This window comes from Ascaphus truei, chromosome 3, assembly GCF_040206685.1.
Source record: "Ascaphus truei isolate aAscTru1 chromosome 3, aAscTru1.hap1, whole genome shotgun sequence".
NCBI lineage: Eukaryota > Metazoa > Chordata > Amphibia > Anura > Ascaphidae > Ascaphus > Ascaphus truei.
The window spans coordinates 426168475-426184725 of NC_134485.1; the positions used below are offsets into that span (position 1 = coordinate 426168475).

Below are 16251 nucleotides of genomic sequence, written 5' to 3' on the forward strand. Positions count from 1 at the left end.
AGCACACGCTGCCAAATATCTGAGGTCTGAGAACACTGTAAAGCCGCGGTTAGTATTACAAGAGAGGGAGATTAAGGCTTTGGCACACCATCCCACAACTCATTTACCTGTTCCAGCAATGAGCAGCCGGTTTACATTCCAGCGAAGTCCCCCATCCACGACAGCCCATTGAATGGTAACATTTGCTCAGGTTCGGGGGCCTTTACAGACTGCGGAGATGCCAGCCTGAGTTCCCATAGCGCTGCCTCTAGAGTGTGAAAACCAGACCGCCGGGTGCTTTTTGGCAGGTTCTTGGGAAACAAGACAGACACAATACTAGATCCAAGCCAGGATATGTCTTTATTCAGGAAGCTGAACACCTGACTGCGAGGAAGAGGTGTACCAGAACAAGGGGTAATGCGCTGAAGCGGGAGGGTGGCAGGGTAAGGGTAAATGTGAGGTCGTACTGCTTCACGGAAAGGGTGGTGGATTAGCCTCCCAGCAGAGGGGGTTGGGGGTAATACAGTAAGGGAGTTCAAACATGTTTGGGGTACACATAAAGCTACCCTATATAGGAAAGGAAGCAAAGGATTTAATGGGGTCTGAGGTGTTACAGCCCATAGGAAACGGGCAGAGTAGCAGGACAAAGTTGTTCTATGTTACTTTGCTGAAGAACAGTTTATTACCATTCATTAGAACAGAGCTGAACTCTTTCCCAGCACGGGGAAGGTGGCTCCAGAGCACATTAAGGAGGCACCAAAGACAAACATTTTTTTATCATGCGTGGAAGAATGGAGGCACTTTCCAGTTTTGGGATATTTGTGTCTGCGTGGGATTTAGGTGGCGTCAGGGAGCAGTTACACGGCACACTCCATTAAAGTTGGATATATATCCGTAGGCATCCTATTCTCGTCTTTAAACCCTCCGCGCCGGTTGTTACACGGCGGGCCCCTCCCTGCTCAATAACCGGCGTCTTCTTTATTCCCGAGGTTCCTCTTCTCACGAAAACCCCAGCAGGAAAATAACGCCGGCGAGTCCAGCCACTAATTTTGCCGCTGATGCACGGACCCCAGTTTGTTAGCCGCCGGTTCTGATGGCCTCCTTCCCCCTACGCCCGGTAGCACGGTTTCCGTCTGTCAGCGAGTTTCCCTGTTGTAGAAGTGACCCTGACACAGGTTGCCACACAAAATAAAATAAAAAAACCAGCAAGCAATCCAATTTCAAGCTCTGCTATCCGTCAGTGCCTGAGCGCTCCCAACTGCCCTGACATCTCATATGGAGCAATAACTTCCCAGCAGCTCCCAGCAGGCAGCCCCCTGCCCAGTAGAATCAAGTGTTTCTGGTTATTCCCCTCCGGCTCTCTGTATATATTTCCCAGAGTTCACAGCAGCAACCACGACACCAGTATACCTCCCTATACGTCCAGTGATGGGAGTGGGACGGTGCAAAGTGGCCGGGACTGGCTATTATTAGTTACACACTTTCACAAAGGGGGTCTGCATTACCGCAGCAAAACATGTGAAATCTTATATGGGGTTTTTTTTGTTTGCTTTTTAAATCAGTTCTGTAGTGTTGGATAATAGTGACTTTTTTTTTATTTTATTCAACTCGTAATGCCATTTTTAATTAGGTGTTTTTTTTTTAAGCATCCTGTGGTTTCTATAGCAGGTTTAGCCCACCTCCCCAGCAGTGCAAGATCTTTGCAACACTTTCCTGTTTGTTACAATTGCTGTTTGTTGCAGTTTCAGCTGCAAATTGTAATAGATAATGATACCTTTAGTAATATAAGAATACATTGAAGCTGCCGAGTTACACGGACTGATTGAAACTGAAAGGCGGCCATTATGTTAGGCACACAATCGGGATGTTGACAGATTTATAACCGGAGCACCAAATGCTTGCCAGCTTAGTCAAGAATTCCACATTGTCGCATGCTTATACATAAAATAAGAAAGGAAAAAAAGGAGGGTGGGTGCAGTATTGCTGTTTAAAAAGGGCCTCGCTCCTTATCTTCTCATAACATTGCACAGACCTTGTAAAATGGTGGCCGGAGACCTCTGTCTATTTTAAGGTGCAGTCCCTTCAGCTGAGCTGCGTGTGCTGCGCGTGCTGTGTGTGCTGCGCTTTCAGGCAGGTTTCTTTTTTTATTTCGTATCAGACGTATTTAACTTTTTTTTTTTTCTAGTCGTTTTTAACTTCTTTTCATTTTTGGTATATGAAGGCCCAAAGCCTGCCGTCACTGGTTCCTATGACAACCCTCTGCTAGTTTTTCTGGCTCAATTGATCCCCAGGGAACGTTTTTCCACGCAGACGTCCACCAGCCTTATTGGAGAAGCTTTTTAATCCGGAACTTTCTGTATGGAGCTTTTTGAAGTGCGTAGAGATCACAGAGAGGGCGGGCCTGAGCATCCATGGCGAGGGTTGCCAGGGGGCTTCTCCAACAATACTGGAAACAATGGTGAAAGGTGCGACGTGCTCGAGACACAGACACACCTCTCTCTGCTCCATGCTGCTTCCTCCTCTCCTTGGCCCCCAGGCTCCTGACACCTACTGATGCTGGGTAATGCAGCCAATCAGGATGGAGGAAGCTACTCAGCCCCCTAGCAACAGTGCTGTGGCCCCCCAAGCCGATCAGGTCACTAAATCCAGAGAGTTAAAACTGGTATACACATACATGTCCAGAGCGTTATGACCGGCATACACATACATGTCCAGAGAGGTAATACTGGTATACACATACATGTCCAGAGAGGTAATACTGGTATACACATACATGTCCAGAGAGGTAATACTGGTATACACATACATGTCCAGAGAGGTAATACTGGTATACACATACATGTCCAGAGAGGTAATACTGGTATACACATACATGTCCAGAGAGGTAATACATGTCCAGAGAGGTAATACTGGACACATACAGTATTATCTCTATTTTTTTACTGGACAGAGTGTCCAAATACAGGACAGCCCGGTTCAATACTGGACACCTGGCAGCCCCATGTTGGTGTTGGTCTCATATTTTGGGAGTAAAAAAAAGGCAATTCACAAACAATTTAAAAATCGGTGAGCAGGGGGAACACTGGAGAGGTGGGAACAGACGCATCAGTATCTAGCACGGCAAAATACTCTGTAAAGACAATAATAAATAAGCAGAGGGGACTGCATCAGTACAGAATACAGACACAGTACCACTACTTTCTGATGGTACTTCAGCCAATGCATATATCCCAGACGCTATAAGAGCCACAATGACGCTGCAGTCCCTTAAGTGAGCCAACATTTGAATGTTGTTAAATCTCTCTTTTACGTCTTTTTCATAATTACTCCAGCATAACAGACCTCGGTAATTCTGGTTCATCACATAAAAACAAAATGTTTATTTTGAAGATAATTACTTACATAAAAATAGTACAAAATGGCAGTTAACGTTCCAAATAAATGATGGATTCTTAAAAATGGTTGCACAGCTTTCTTTCTGTTTCTGAATGGATCTTAATGTCATGATAAAACTTCTGTTTCCTCCATCTTGGTTTTAACCCGTCTCTTTCTTCATGGTGAAATCCTTCAGTATGTCCTCACATCATGGTGAAATCCTTCAGTATGTCCTCACATCATGGTGAAATCCTACAGTATGTCCTCACATCATGGTGACATCCTTCAGTATGTCCTCACATCATGGTGACATCCTACAGTATGTCCTCACATCATGGTGAAATCCTACAGTATGTCCTCACATCATGGTGACATCCTTCAGTATGTCCTCACATCATGGTAAAATCCTTCAGTATGTCCTCACATCGTGGTGAAATCCTACAGTATGTCCTCACATCATGGTGACATCCTACAGTATGTCCTCACATCATGGTGAAATCCTACAGTATGTCCTCACATCATGGTGACATCCTACAGTGTGTCCTCACATCATGGTGACATCCTACAGTGTGTCCTCACATCATGGTGACATCCTACAGTATGTCCTCACATCATGGTGACATCCTACAGTATGTCCTCACATCATGGTGAAATCCTTCAGTATGTCCTCACATCATGGTGACATCCTACAGTATGTCCTCACATCATGGTGAAATCCTTCAGTATGTCCTCACATCATGGTGAAATCCTTCAGCATGTCCTCACATCATGGTGACATCCTACAGTATGTCCTCACATCATGGTGAAATCCTTCAGCATGTCCTCACATCATGGTGAAATCCTTCAGTTTGTCCTCACATCATGGTTAAATCCTTCAGTATGTCCTCACATCATGGTGAAATCCTTCAGTATGTCCTCACATCATGGTTAAATCCTTCAGTATTTCCTCACATCATGGTGAAATCATATAGTATGTCCTCACATCATGGTGACATCCTACAGTATGTCCTCACATCATGGTGACATCCTACAGTATGTCCTCACATCATGGTGAAATCCTTCAGTATGTCCTCACATCATGGTGACATCCTACAGTATGTCCTCACATCATGGTGACATCCTACAGTATGTCCCCACATCATGGTAAAATTCTACAGTATGTCCTCACATCATGGTGACATCCTACAGTATGTCCTCACATCATGGTGAAATCCTACAGTATGTCCTCACACCATGGTGAAATTCTACAGTATGTCCTCACATCATGGTGAAATCCTACAGTATGTCCTCACATCATGGTGAAATCCTACAGTATGTCCTCACATCATGGTGGTATCAAGATGTGCTTCTTCTTCCTCCCGCCTCTCGCCTTGTCTCTCAGCCTTCACTGCGGCATATTTATCCAGATAATATTCCTTTAATCAGCTCTCTTAATATATATTTCTATTCCAAATTAGGTCCCGCAGCTTCAAACTGATATGATCTCATAAGGAACAGCACACGTATTCTATAGATAGAATACTGGAATAATCTCAGATCTCCTTATCAATCCAACCTAACTGTCATGGTCTCTTCGGTTGCTTCAGCTAAAACCTAAACAGGGCAATTCAAGCAATGTAATACCATCTTCTGACCTCTCTGTCTATTCTGGCCTTTTAGGACAGCTGCAACCGTAATATAACTCTCCAATGTACAATAACTAAACATACAATCAGATGTAATAGATGTAATATATATATATATAAGAATTGATCAGACAATTGTACTGTATACTTATGACATTCTGCCTTTGATGACAGATTCATTCATTACAATATAGTTATTGCTAAATTGGATTTCTTACAAATGTCGCTTAATAATACATCTCGTATTTAGATGTTCTGTGTCCTTAAATCCTTTTTGGTAGGGGGACATATTGAAGGTTATGGTAGGTAAAAGGGTGAATGCAAAGAACCATTCTCCATCTTACCCGGGCTCCTCACGTCTGTTCCAGGCCTTTCAAAAGCTGCTTAACCCCTCGCTACCAAAGAGACATCCAATGTAGCCATGTCTTCTTTTTCTTTCATAGCAGGCAAGAGCTATATATAAATAAAGTAACATATTTGGCTTGGAAAGTTTTAATCTCCCTTTAAGGCTGCGGCCATAGTAGGGGCGACGGCGCAAGCGATGTAGCTCGCGCTGAAAACATAATGCAAAAGTCAATGTGCACGGCCATAGTGCACGTGCACGTGAGAGACGGCGCTGCAGAAACTTCAGAAGACAAATTAATTTGTGTTTACAGCGTGATGGCCGGGTCACGTGCGCGGTTCAGCCAATGAGGATGAACCGCTCACGTGATGTCATGGGCACGCCCTCGTTACGGCCCTCATCGCTCAACCCTGCAGGCAGCGCCGCCAACGGGGGGAGAGCCGGGGCAGTTGTCCCGGGCCCGGAGGCTGCGGGGGACCCGGCCTGGCGCTGAGAGTTGGACCTGACCTCTGGCCGGGCCCCACCTGTCCTTGCGTCGCTCCGTATCTGGTTGCCAGGCCCCAGATTTCCTCCCCCGCTGCAGCAGGCGCCTCTCTCTGCTGTTGTTGAAGCCTCCCGTGCAGGCCCCGCCCCTCGCCGGAAGTGCACCGGCTTGTTGGCACTGCACAGAAGGCGCGCATGCGATGTGCAGCGCAGGGGGTGATGTGAGGTAAAAGTGTGAGGGTGTGGGGGATGATGTGGGGTGAGGTACAAGGGCGGGGGTGAGGTACAAGGGGGTGGGAGGTGATGTCAGGAACAAGGGGGTGTGTGTTGCATTTTGTGTGTGCAACTGTTGCATTTTATGGGTGTGCGTGTGTTGCATTTTGTGTGGGGAGTAAGGGGTAATTATTGTGGGGGTGATTGAGGGAGCGGGATTGAATGAAAGGGGGGTAATGAAGTGATAGTGGAGAGAGGGGGCGGAAGAAGGAGGTGGGGGGATGGAGAGAGTGAGAGAAATACATGTGGAGAGGAGAAAATAGAGGAAGTGGCTCACGAGGGTGTGAACGGCGGGGGCTCTCGCAAGGCCGCCGACACGTGGCGGGGCCCCAGTCTAAACTCTAGTCCTGGGCCCCATGAAATCTGTCGGCGGCCCTGCCTGCAGGACACAGATATCAACAAGTACAGGCGCCTGTGACGTCACACGCTCGGCCGCGCGCGCCTGTACTGTGTTCGAGGTTTTAGTGAAAGATATACAAAATGTATTTGCCGGGTTGGTGCATTTACAAAAAAACCACACAAATTCCCCCCCCCCCCCCTCCCATGCTTTATTTAAAATGCCGCAAAAGTTGCACATTGCGCTTTTGTTTGGGTGTAGCGACATGTTACACTGTTTGTGGCCGCGAATGCTTAGGGAGCCGTTATTGTGAATTATAGCATATGTATGGCGTCCCAAATATGTCATTAGGCACTCTAAGGGTTAACTTTTAAAAATGGCTGCCATTGAGTCAGAGGAGCCATTTTACTATAACCCAGCACAGTGCCAGATAAGAGTTTAATAGTCTGGTTCCTCTTACAGTTCCAGGACGAGCAGAGGAAGAGGGAATTGGAGGAGCGGAGAAGGTTTCCCTTGGAACAGCGTCTGAAAGAGCACATCGTGGGTCAGGAGAGCGCCATAGCCACCGTGGGAGCAGGTAGGTTACGGACTCTGTCACTGGAATCTAAACCAGGGCTGTTCATGCTAGCAACAGTATAAAACAATGCAGTGTGTACAGTATAAAACAATGCAGTGTGTACAGTATAAAACAATGCAGTGTGTACAGTATAAAACAATGCAGTGTGTACAGTATAAAACAGTATAAAACAATGCAGTGTGTACAGTATAAAACAGTATAAAACAATGCAGTGTGTACAGTATAAAACAGTATAAAACAATGCAGTGTGTACAGTATAAAACAGTATAAAACAATGCAGTGTGTACAGTATAAAACAATGCAGTGTGTACAGTATAAAACAGTATGAAACAATGCAGTGTGTACAGTATAAAACAGTGCAGTGTGTACAGTATCAAACAATGCAGTGTGTACAGTATCAAACAATTCAGTGTGTACAGTATAAAACAATGCAGTGTGTACAGTATCAAACAATGCAGTGTGTACAGTATCAAACAATTCAGTGTGTACAGTATAAAACAATACAGTGTGTACAGTATAAAACAGTATCAAACAATGCAGTGTGTACAGTATAAAACAGTATCAAACAATGCAGTGTGTACAGTATAAAACAGTATCAAACAATGCAGTGTGTACAGTATAAAACAATGCAGTGTGTACAGAATAAAACAGTATAAAACAATGCAGTGTGTACAGTATAAAACAGTATAAAACAATGCAGTGTGTACAGTATAAAACAGTATAAAACAATGCAGTGTGTACAGTATAAAACAATGCAGTGTGTACAGTATAAAACAGTATGAAACAATGCAGTGTGTACAGTATAAAACAGTGCAGTGTGTACAGTATCAAACAATGCAGTGTGTACAGTATCAAACAATTCAGTGTGTACAGTATAAAACAATGCAGTGTGTACAGTATCAAACAGTATCAAACAATGCAGTGTGTACAGTATAAAACAATGCAGTGTGTACAGTATAAAACAGTATAAAACAATGCAGTGTGTACAGTATAAAACAGTATAAAACAATGCAGTGTGTACAGTATAAAACAGTATAAAACAATGCAGTGTGTACAGTATAAAACAGTATCAAACAATGCAGTGTGTACAGTATAAAACAATGCAGTGTGTACAGTATAAAACAGTATAAAACAATGCAGTGTGTACAGTATAAAACAGTATAAAACAATGCAGTGTGTACAGTATAAAACAGTATAAAACAATGCAGTGTGTACAGTATAAAACAGTATAAAACAATGCAGTGTGTACAGTATAAAACAATGCAGTGTGTACAGTATAAAACAGTATGAAACAATGCAGTGTGTACAGTATAAAACAGTGCAGTGTGTACAGTATCAAACAATGCAGTGTGTACAGTATCAAACAATTCAGTGTGTACAGTATAAAACAATGCAGTGTGTACAGTATCAAACAGTATCAAACAATGCAGTGTGTACAGTATAAAACAATGCAGTGTGTACAGTATAAAACAGTATAAAACAATGCAGTGTGTACAGTATAAAACAGTATAAAACAATGCAGTGTGTACAGTATAAAACAGTATAAAACAATGCAGTGTGTACAGTATAAAACAGTATCAAACAATGCAGTGTGTACAGTATAAAACAATGCAGTGTGTACAGTATAAAACAGTATAAAACAATGCAGTGTGTACAGTATAAAACAGTATAAAACAATGCAGTGTGTACAGTATAAAACAGTATAAAACAATGCAGTGTGTACAGTATAAAACAGTATAAAACAATGCAGTGTGTACAGTATAAAACAATGCAGTGTGTACAGTATAAAACAGTATGAAACAATGCAGTGTGTACAGTATAAAACAGTGCAGTGTGTACAGTATCAAACAATGCAGTGTGTACAGTATCAAACAATTCAGTGTGTACAGTATAAAACAATGCAGTGTGTACAGTATCAAACAATGCAGTGTGTACAGTATCAAACAATTCAGTGTGTACAGTATAAAACAATACAGTGTGTACAGTATAAAACAGTATCAAACAATGCAGTGTGTACAGTATAAAACAGTATCAAACAATGCAGTGTGTACAGTATAAAACAGTATCAAACAATGCAGTGTGTACAGTATAAAACAATGCAGTGTGTACAGAATAAAACAGTATAAAACAATGCAGTGTGTACAGTATAAAACAGTATAAAACAATGCAGTGTGTACAGTATAAAACAGTATAAAACAATGCAGTGTGTACAGTATAAAACAGTATAAAACAATGCAGTGTGTACAGTATAAAACAGTATCAAACAATGCAGTGTGTACAGTATAAAACAGTATCAAACAATGCAGTGTGTACAGTATAAAACAGTATCAAACAATGCAGTGTGTACAGTATAAAACAGTATCAAACAATGCAGTGTGTACAGTATAAAACAATGCAGTGTGTACAGTATAAAACAGTATCAAACAATGCAGTGTGTACAGTATAAAACAATGCAGTGTGTACAGTATAAAACAGTATAAAACAATGCAGTGTGTACAGTATAAAACAATGCAGTGTGTACAGTATAAAACAGTATGAAACAATGCAGTGTGTACATTGTAAAACAGTATAAAACAATGCAGCGTGTACAGTATAAAACAGTATGAAACAATGCAGCGTGTACATTGTAAAACAGTATAAAACAATGCAGCGTGTACATTGTAAAACAGTATAAAACAATGCAGCGTGTACATTGTAAAACAGTATAAAACAATGCAGTGTGTACATTGTAAAACAGTATAAAACAATGCAGTGTGTACATTGTAAAACAGTATAAAACAATGCAGTGTGTACATTGTAAAACAGTATAAAACAATGCAGCGTGTACATGGTAAAACAGTATGAAACAATGCAGTGTGTACAGAATAAAACAGTATAAAACAATGCAGTGTGTACAGTATAAAACAGTATCAAACAATGCAGTGTGTACAGTATAAAACAGTATCAAACAATGCAGTGTGTACAGTATAAAACAGTATCAAACAATGCAGTGTGTATAGTATAAAACAGTATCAAACAATGCAGTGTGTACAGTATAAAACAGTATCAAACAATGCAGTGTGTACAGTATAAAACAGTATCAAACAATGCAGTGTGTACAGTATCAAACAGTATAAAACAATGCAGTGTGTACAGTATAAAACAATGCAGTGTGTACAGTATAAAACAGTATAAAACAATGCAGTGTGTACAGTATAAAACAGTATAAAACAATGCAGTGTGTACAGTATAAAACAGTATAAAACAATGCCGTGTGTACATTGTAAAACAGTATAAAACAATGGAGTGTGTACAGTATAAAACAATGCAGTGTGTACAGTATAAAACAGTATAAAACAATGCCGTGTGTACAGTATAAAACAGTATAAAACAATGCAGTGTGTACAGTATAAAACAGTATAAAGCAATGCAGTGTGTACAGTATAAAACAGTATAAAACAATGCAGTGTATACAGTATAAAACAGTATAAAACAATGCAGTGTTTACAGTATAAAACAGTATAAAACAATGCAGTGTGTACATTGTAAAACAGTATGAAACAATGCAGTGTGTACATTGTAAAACAGTATAAAACAATGCAGCGTGTACATTGTAAAACAGTATAAAACAATGCAGTGTGTACATTGTAAAACAGTATAAAACAATGCAGTGTGTACATTGTAAAACAGTATAAAACAATGCAGTGTTACATTGTAAAACAGTATAAAACAATGCAGTGTACATTGTAAAACAGTATCAAACAATGCAGTGTGTACATTGTAAAACAGTACTGTATGAAACAATGCAGTGTGTACATTGTAAAACAGTACTGTATGAAACAATGCAGTGTGTACATTGTAAAACAGTACTGTATGAAACAATGCAGTGTGTACATTGTAAAACAGTATAAAACAATGCAGTGTGTACATTGTAAAACAGTATAAAACAATGCAGCGTGTACATTGTAAAACAGTATAAAACAATGCAGTGTGTACATTGTAAAACAGTATAAAACAATGCAGCGTGTACATTGTAAAACAGTACTGTATGAAACAATGCAGTGTGTACATTGTAAAACAGTATAAAACAATGCAGTGTGTACATTGTAAAACAGTACTGTATGAAACAATGCAGTGTGTACATTGTAAAACAGTATAAAACAATGCAGTGTGTACATTGTAAAACAGTATGAAACAATGCAGTGTGTACATTGTAAAACAGTATAAAACAATGCAGTGTGTACATTGTAAAAAGAGTATAAAACAATGCAGTGTGTACATTGTTAAACAGTACTGTATGAAACAATGCAGTGTGTACATTGTAAAACAGTATAAAACAATGCAGTGTGTATTGTAAAACAGTATAAAACAATGCAGTGTGTATTGTAAAACAGTATAAAACAATGCAGTGTGTATTGTAAAACAGTACTGTATGAAACAATGCAGTGTGTACATTGTAAAACAGTATAAAACAATGCAGTGTGTATTGTAAAACAGTATAAAACAATGCAGTGTGTACATTGTAAAACAGTATCAAACAATTCAGTGTTACATTGTAAAACAGTATAAAACAATGCAGTGTGTACATTGTAAAACAGTAGCAAACAATTCAGTGTGTACAGTATAAAACAGTATCAAACAATGCAGCGTGTACAGTATGAAACTTTATAAAACAATGCAGTGTGGACATCTAGAACATTGTAAAACAATGCAGCGTGGACAGTCTGAAACAATATGGAATAATGTAGTGGACACTGAACATTGTAAAACAGTATAAAATAATGTAGTGGACATTGAACACTGTAAAACAATGCAGTGTGACGTTCTGGGACAATGCAGCGTGAACATTCTAAAACAGCATAGAACAATATATAGGGCGTTCTAGGCACAGTGAATCCCTGCTCGGAAGAGCAGCCAGAGGAAGCGAGAGGAAGATACTTGTCCAAGGTCACAAGCACTTGGCCCTGGGTTTCAATTCAAGGTCTCCTACTCTTTGATGGCCGCTGCTTTTTTACCGTGGTTGAGTCTCGTGCACATTCATATCGATACATTTTGAACCCTTTGCACAGAGGCTCTCAGTGTAGTTATGCAGATAGGTTCAAATGAAAGGTGATGCTGTAATAATACTGAGCAGAACGTTAGGGGAAAACATTTCACCCTAAGGGGTCAGTAGACTATGCTCCCTGACTGGCTGTCATTGCGTTAAGAGTCTTTTACCATATATCCTTCTAATTCAACTTGATTACAGATAAGTCTTTGCGTTATTTCATATACAGTAGCGCTCTGTGACGATAGGGGGTAGCCAGTCTTCATAATAAAGGTGAAGCCCAACTGGTTACCCCTGAAAACCGTGGGTCCCTGGCAGCTAAGTAGCACCATAAGCCAGGGACAATGTAATGTACCATGCAATGTGTAGTAAAAACCATGACCTGTTTTGGGCTTTAGCTGTTCCCCTTGCCCCAGAGACATAAAACTTTGGGAGTGTAAGTTTTAGGTGGGATATTTGGCTCGAGATTCAGTTATCTTGTTTAAAGGTGTTCAGGGGACAACGTTACCGGTCATCCCGTAATTCTCCATGACGTGCAGGCATGATTTGCTGTATTTCCTCCATTATTTGACTTGGGAGGAGTTGACCACTATCAGTGTTACTCTAGAGCAGCGGTGCGCAAACTGTTGGGCGCGACCCCCAGGGGGGGCGCGACACTGCCGACGGGGGGCGCGGGGTTTACAGAGGCCCCGCGCGCTTCCCGAAGGCACTTAAATTAAGTGCCGGGGGAGCTGCAGGGCCTCTGTAAACCTAACTTACCGTGGCTACGGCTGCTTCCTCCCTGTGTCGCCATGGCAACGCGGCGTCAAAATGACACTGCGAGGTTATGTGACGTCACGTTGCTATGGCAACGTGACGTCATTACGCCGGAGCGCGGGTAAGTTGGGGTTGGGAGGGGGGCGCGGGAGTGAGGGGACAGCCGGCAGGGGGGCGCAGGGAAAAAAGTTTGCGCCCCCCTGCTCTAGAGGTATATCGTCCAGTGGAGTACCCTTACTGAATTATGTTATGTGTCTCCACTACATGGACAGTTATTGCAATTAACTCCTCATATGAGATGCAGATGCACTGGGTCTGTCAGTCTCACTAGGCTAGATTTAGAGCTTATCCTACAAAGACTCATGTTCATGATTCAGGACTTTATTTGATCTATATGTCTCCTTTTTATACTGAGCACCGTCATTTGGAACTTGCTCCCATCTTCTTACCAGAGACATAAAACTTTGGGAGTGTAAGTTTTAGGTGGGATATTTGCTTCGAGATGCAGTTATCTTGTTTAAAGGTGTTCAGGGGACAAAGTTACTGGTTGTCCCGTAATTCTCCATGATGTGCAGGCATGATTTGCGGGTACGCGAGGTGAATTACACCGGGGCTACACAGTGTCCCCCAGAATCCTGTTTTTTGGGCCCAAGTATGCCAGGCCCATTTCCCTCTTGGGTATAAGATCCCCCAAGTCATATTCTGTATTAAAACATGTTTTATAGTGTTTGGTGTTTATTGTATAAATGTCTGTGTAGTCAGCCCGGGCATCCACATGGGTGCCGGGATGTCTACATAGACATCGGAGTTCAAAGGAGAGAGGATGTCCAAAGGTGACAAAATCGGTTGGTGAGAGGGGAAGGGCGATTTGCCAGGTCCGGAGTACAAAGGGCACCCTGAGGGGACACCTTTTGAGACTGCCAGACATGGTGGAGCCTACCCAGCGGGTGGCAATGGGTTGGCTAGGGGAAGATGGAGCTCGTAGGCACATTTCCCATTGGCCAATTCATATTTCCCGCTCACCCGGTTTTTCGAACCGGCTTGGCACGCCTCTTCCTCTGACGTCAGCAAAGAGATGAGCCCCTGTTTCTATTGGCTGGTGGGAGAGAATTACCACGCTCTGATTGGTCGCTCCTCCTACTTCCATGCTGAAGATAGAACAGCCGAGGGTATGTCAAATGACGCCTGTTACCATGGAGACGTGACGTCAAATGACGCCGCGGGTCACGTGACGTCATATGACACTTAGTTGAAGGTAAGGGGGGGGCGCGATCGAGCACAAGAGAAGGCAGGGGGGCGCAGCGCAAGAGGTTTGCGCACCCCTGATATAACGGCCAGTCCATTAGATATTAATACATTCTGAACATAAAGCGTAATACTGACCTTCTTGTCCGATGGTTCCTACTTCACTTTCCCTTGGCATCTCCCCTCTGGACTCCTGCTGCATACAAAGTATACTCACGAGGCACGCATTCACACGCATAACCCATGGTGTGTACACACACACCGCCGCAAATGTGAACACACACACGCAATCCATGCGCACAAAGTGTATCCATAACGCGTAGATACAAGATGCACAAAAATCATATATATGATCAGTATAAACTCTATCCATAATACACATAATGTACGTGTGGCTATGATTTGTATTCCACCATACACACACCTGTATCTGTGTACATAAGCATGCATTCCATGGTACACAGTATATTCACACCACGTGTACATGGCACGTTCTCTCTCACAACGCTAACTCCATGCAGGCTGTATGTACACACAGTTCACCTTGAGTTACACTCGCTGTAGTGGCCCCTCACTCTGCACACTCATCGGTGGCACTGTGCTCGCAAGCTGCACCCCGACTCTGCAAAACATGCCGTGTATGAAACATTCCTCTGGTCCCACAACCCCCATCTCATTGTAACCTCTTTGGGGCGGATATCTTGTGGGGTAGGAGTGGACAACTCCAGTCCTCAAGAGCTACCAACAGGTCGGGTGTTAAGGATATCCCTGCTTCAGCACAGGTGGCTCAAACAGTGGCTCAGTCTTTGAATTTGATTGAGCCACCTGTGCTGAAGCAGGGATATCCTTAACACCTGACCTGTTGGTATCCCTTGAGGACTGGAGTTGGCCAGTCCTGATGTACGGTAGGGTCTCGGCTGTGCAAGGCACTCGCACTTGTCAGCCGCGGAGTGTAGATGATATGGGTGGCTCTTTGAATATATATGAATATTTATTTTGCCCACTTTGCAGTCTGCCTCTGGCAGTCATTTCCCTGATCAGCCTGCTGACGGATAACCTGCGCGCAGACCGCACCGGGTTACATGGCACCACGCAGCGGTAATACACGTCTGCTCGTTCAGACGTGTTCGGAACATGCTCCCAATCTGCAGCTTTCTGATCACAATTATTGGGGTGTCCTAGAAATGAGGTGAGAACGGCGCGGCCCGTTGTCCCATCTGCGGTAAAACCTCAGACCGTATTTAATCGTTGGCTCCCTTTCCTATTTAGTCCCTTTATTCCTTTACTATATTAGTCCCTACCACCTCTGCTGGGAGACTACTCCATGAATCTACTTCCCTCTCCATGAAGTGCTCCCTCACGCTTCCCCTGACCCTGCCATTGTCCAGCTTCACAGCATGACTTCTTCTAACTTTCTCTTTGCCGGGGATCTGTTTTCTGCTGTCGCTTGTTAAAGACCCGTTGTGTATTTGCCAGCTGTGATTATATCCACCTCACCTCCGAGCTGCACATATTGGGGTCCTTCAGTCCCACCCGATGGGATTCATTCTGTGGATCAGGGGTGCGCAAACTGGGGTGTGCTCCCCCCCCCCCCCGGTGGGTATATCTGCTTCACTTGTGTGGCCACCACTGATCATGATACTTTCGTGCTTCTCTTTTCCAGTTATGGATTGGTTATATGTTCATGATATATTTACATGTACCTGCAATAGCATCCATACCTGTCAATGTTCATTTCATCATTCATTTTGACTATATTCATTTCCTATTCCTTTTCCACTGCCCCCTTCCCCCCCCCTCTCACCCTCCCCCACCCCCACACAGACATAACATCACGAGATTCACATACGCAAAAAAGTTTCATCTTCCTTTAACACTTGACATCCCAGAACTGCTAAGCGATCTTTCGTTCTCCACAATACCTACGTGTTGTTTCTGGGAGTTCAACCAGAAGGATTATTTGCCTCTGAATTGTAAAAAGTATCTTTGCCAAATGACCAACCCACCTCTGCCTCATTTATCCAAAGATGGTTCATTCTTTTAGCTCATCTTTGGCTTCCTCTGGATCAATATACTGTAAGTACAAATGTAGGATAAAGCATCTGTCGTCTAAATTTAGCATTGGCTGTACTTGATGGACGTATGTCTTTTTTCAACCTCATATACTATGTCACCCTCACTTATGTCGGCTCCAGCGTTGCAACGTGACGTCACATGACCTTGCGGTGTTAA

General features: G+C 42.7%; 1 protein-coding gene across 2 annotated transcripts in view; it reads left to right on the top strand.

Annotated features, from left to right (window-relative positions):
• The window catches only part of CLPB (ClpB family mitochondrial disaggregase), a 195046-nt gene that overhangs the window by 107664 nt on the left and 71131 nt on the right, over positions 1–16251 (top strand). For both annotated transcript variants that reach the window (XM_075592798.1, XM_075592797.1), the window contains exon 7: positions 6878–6992. In XM_075592798.1, coding sequence (XP_075448913.1) covers positions 6878–6992 — 115 coding nt within the window. The remainder of the gene's footprint in view (positions 1–6877; positions 6993–16251) is intronic.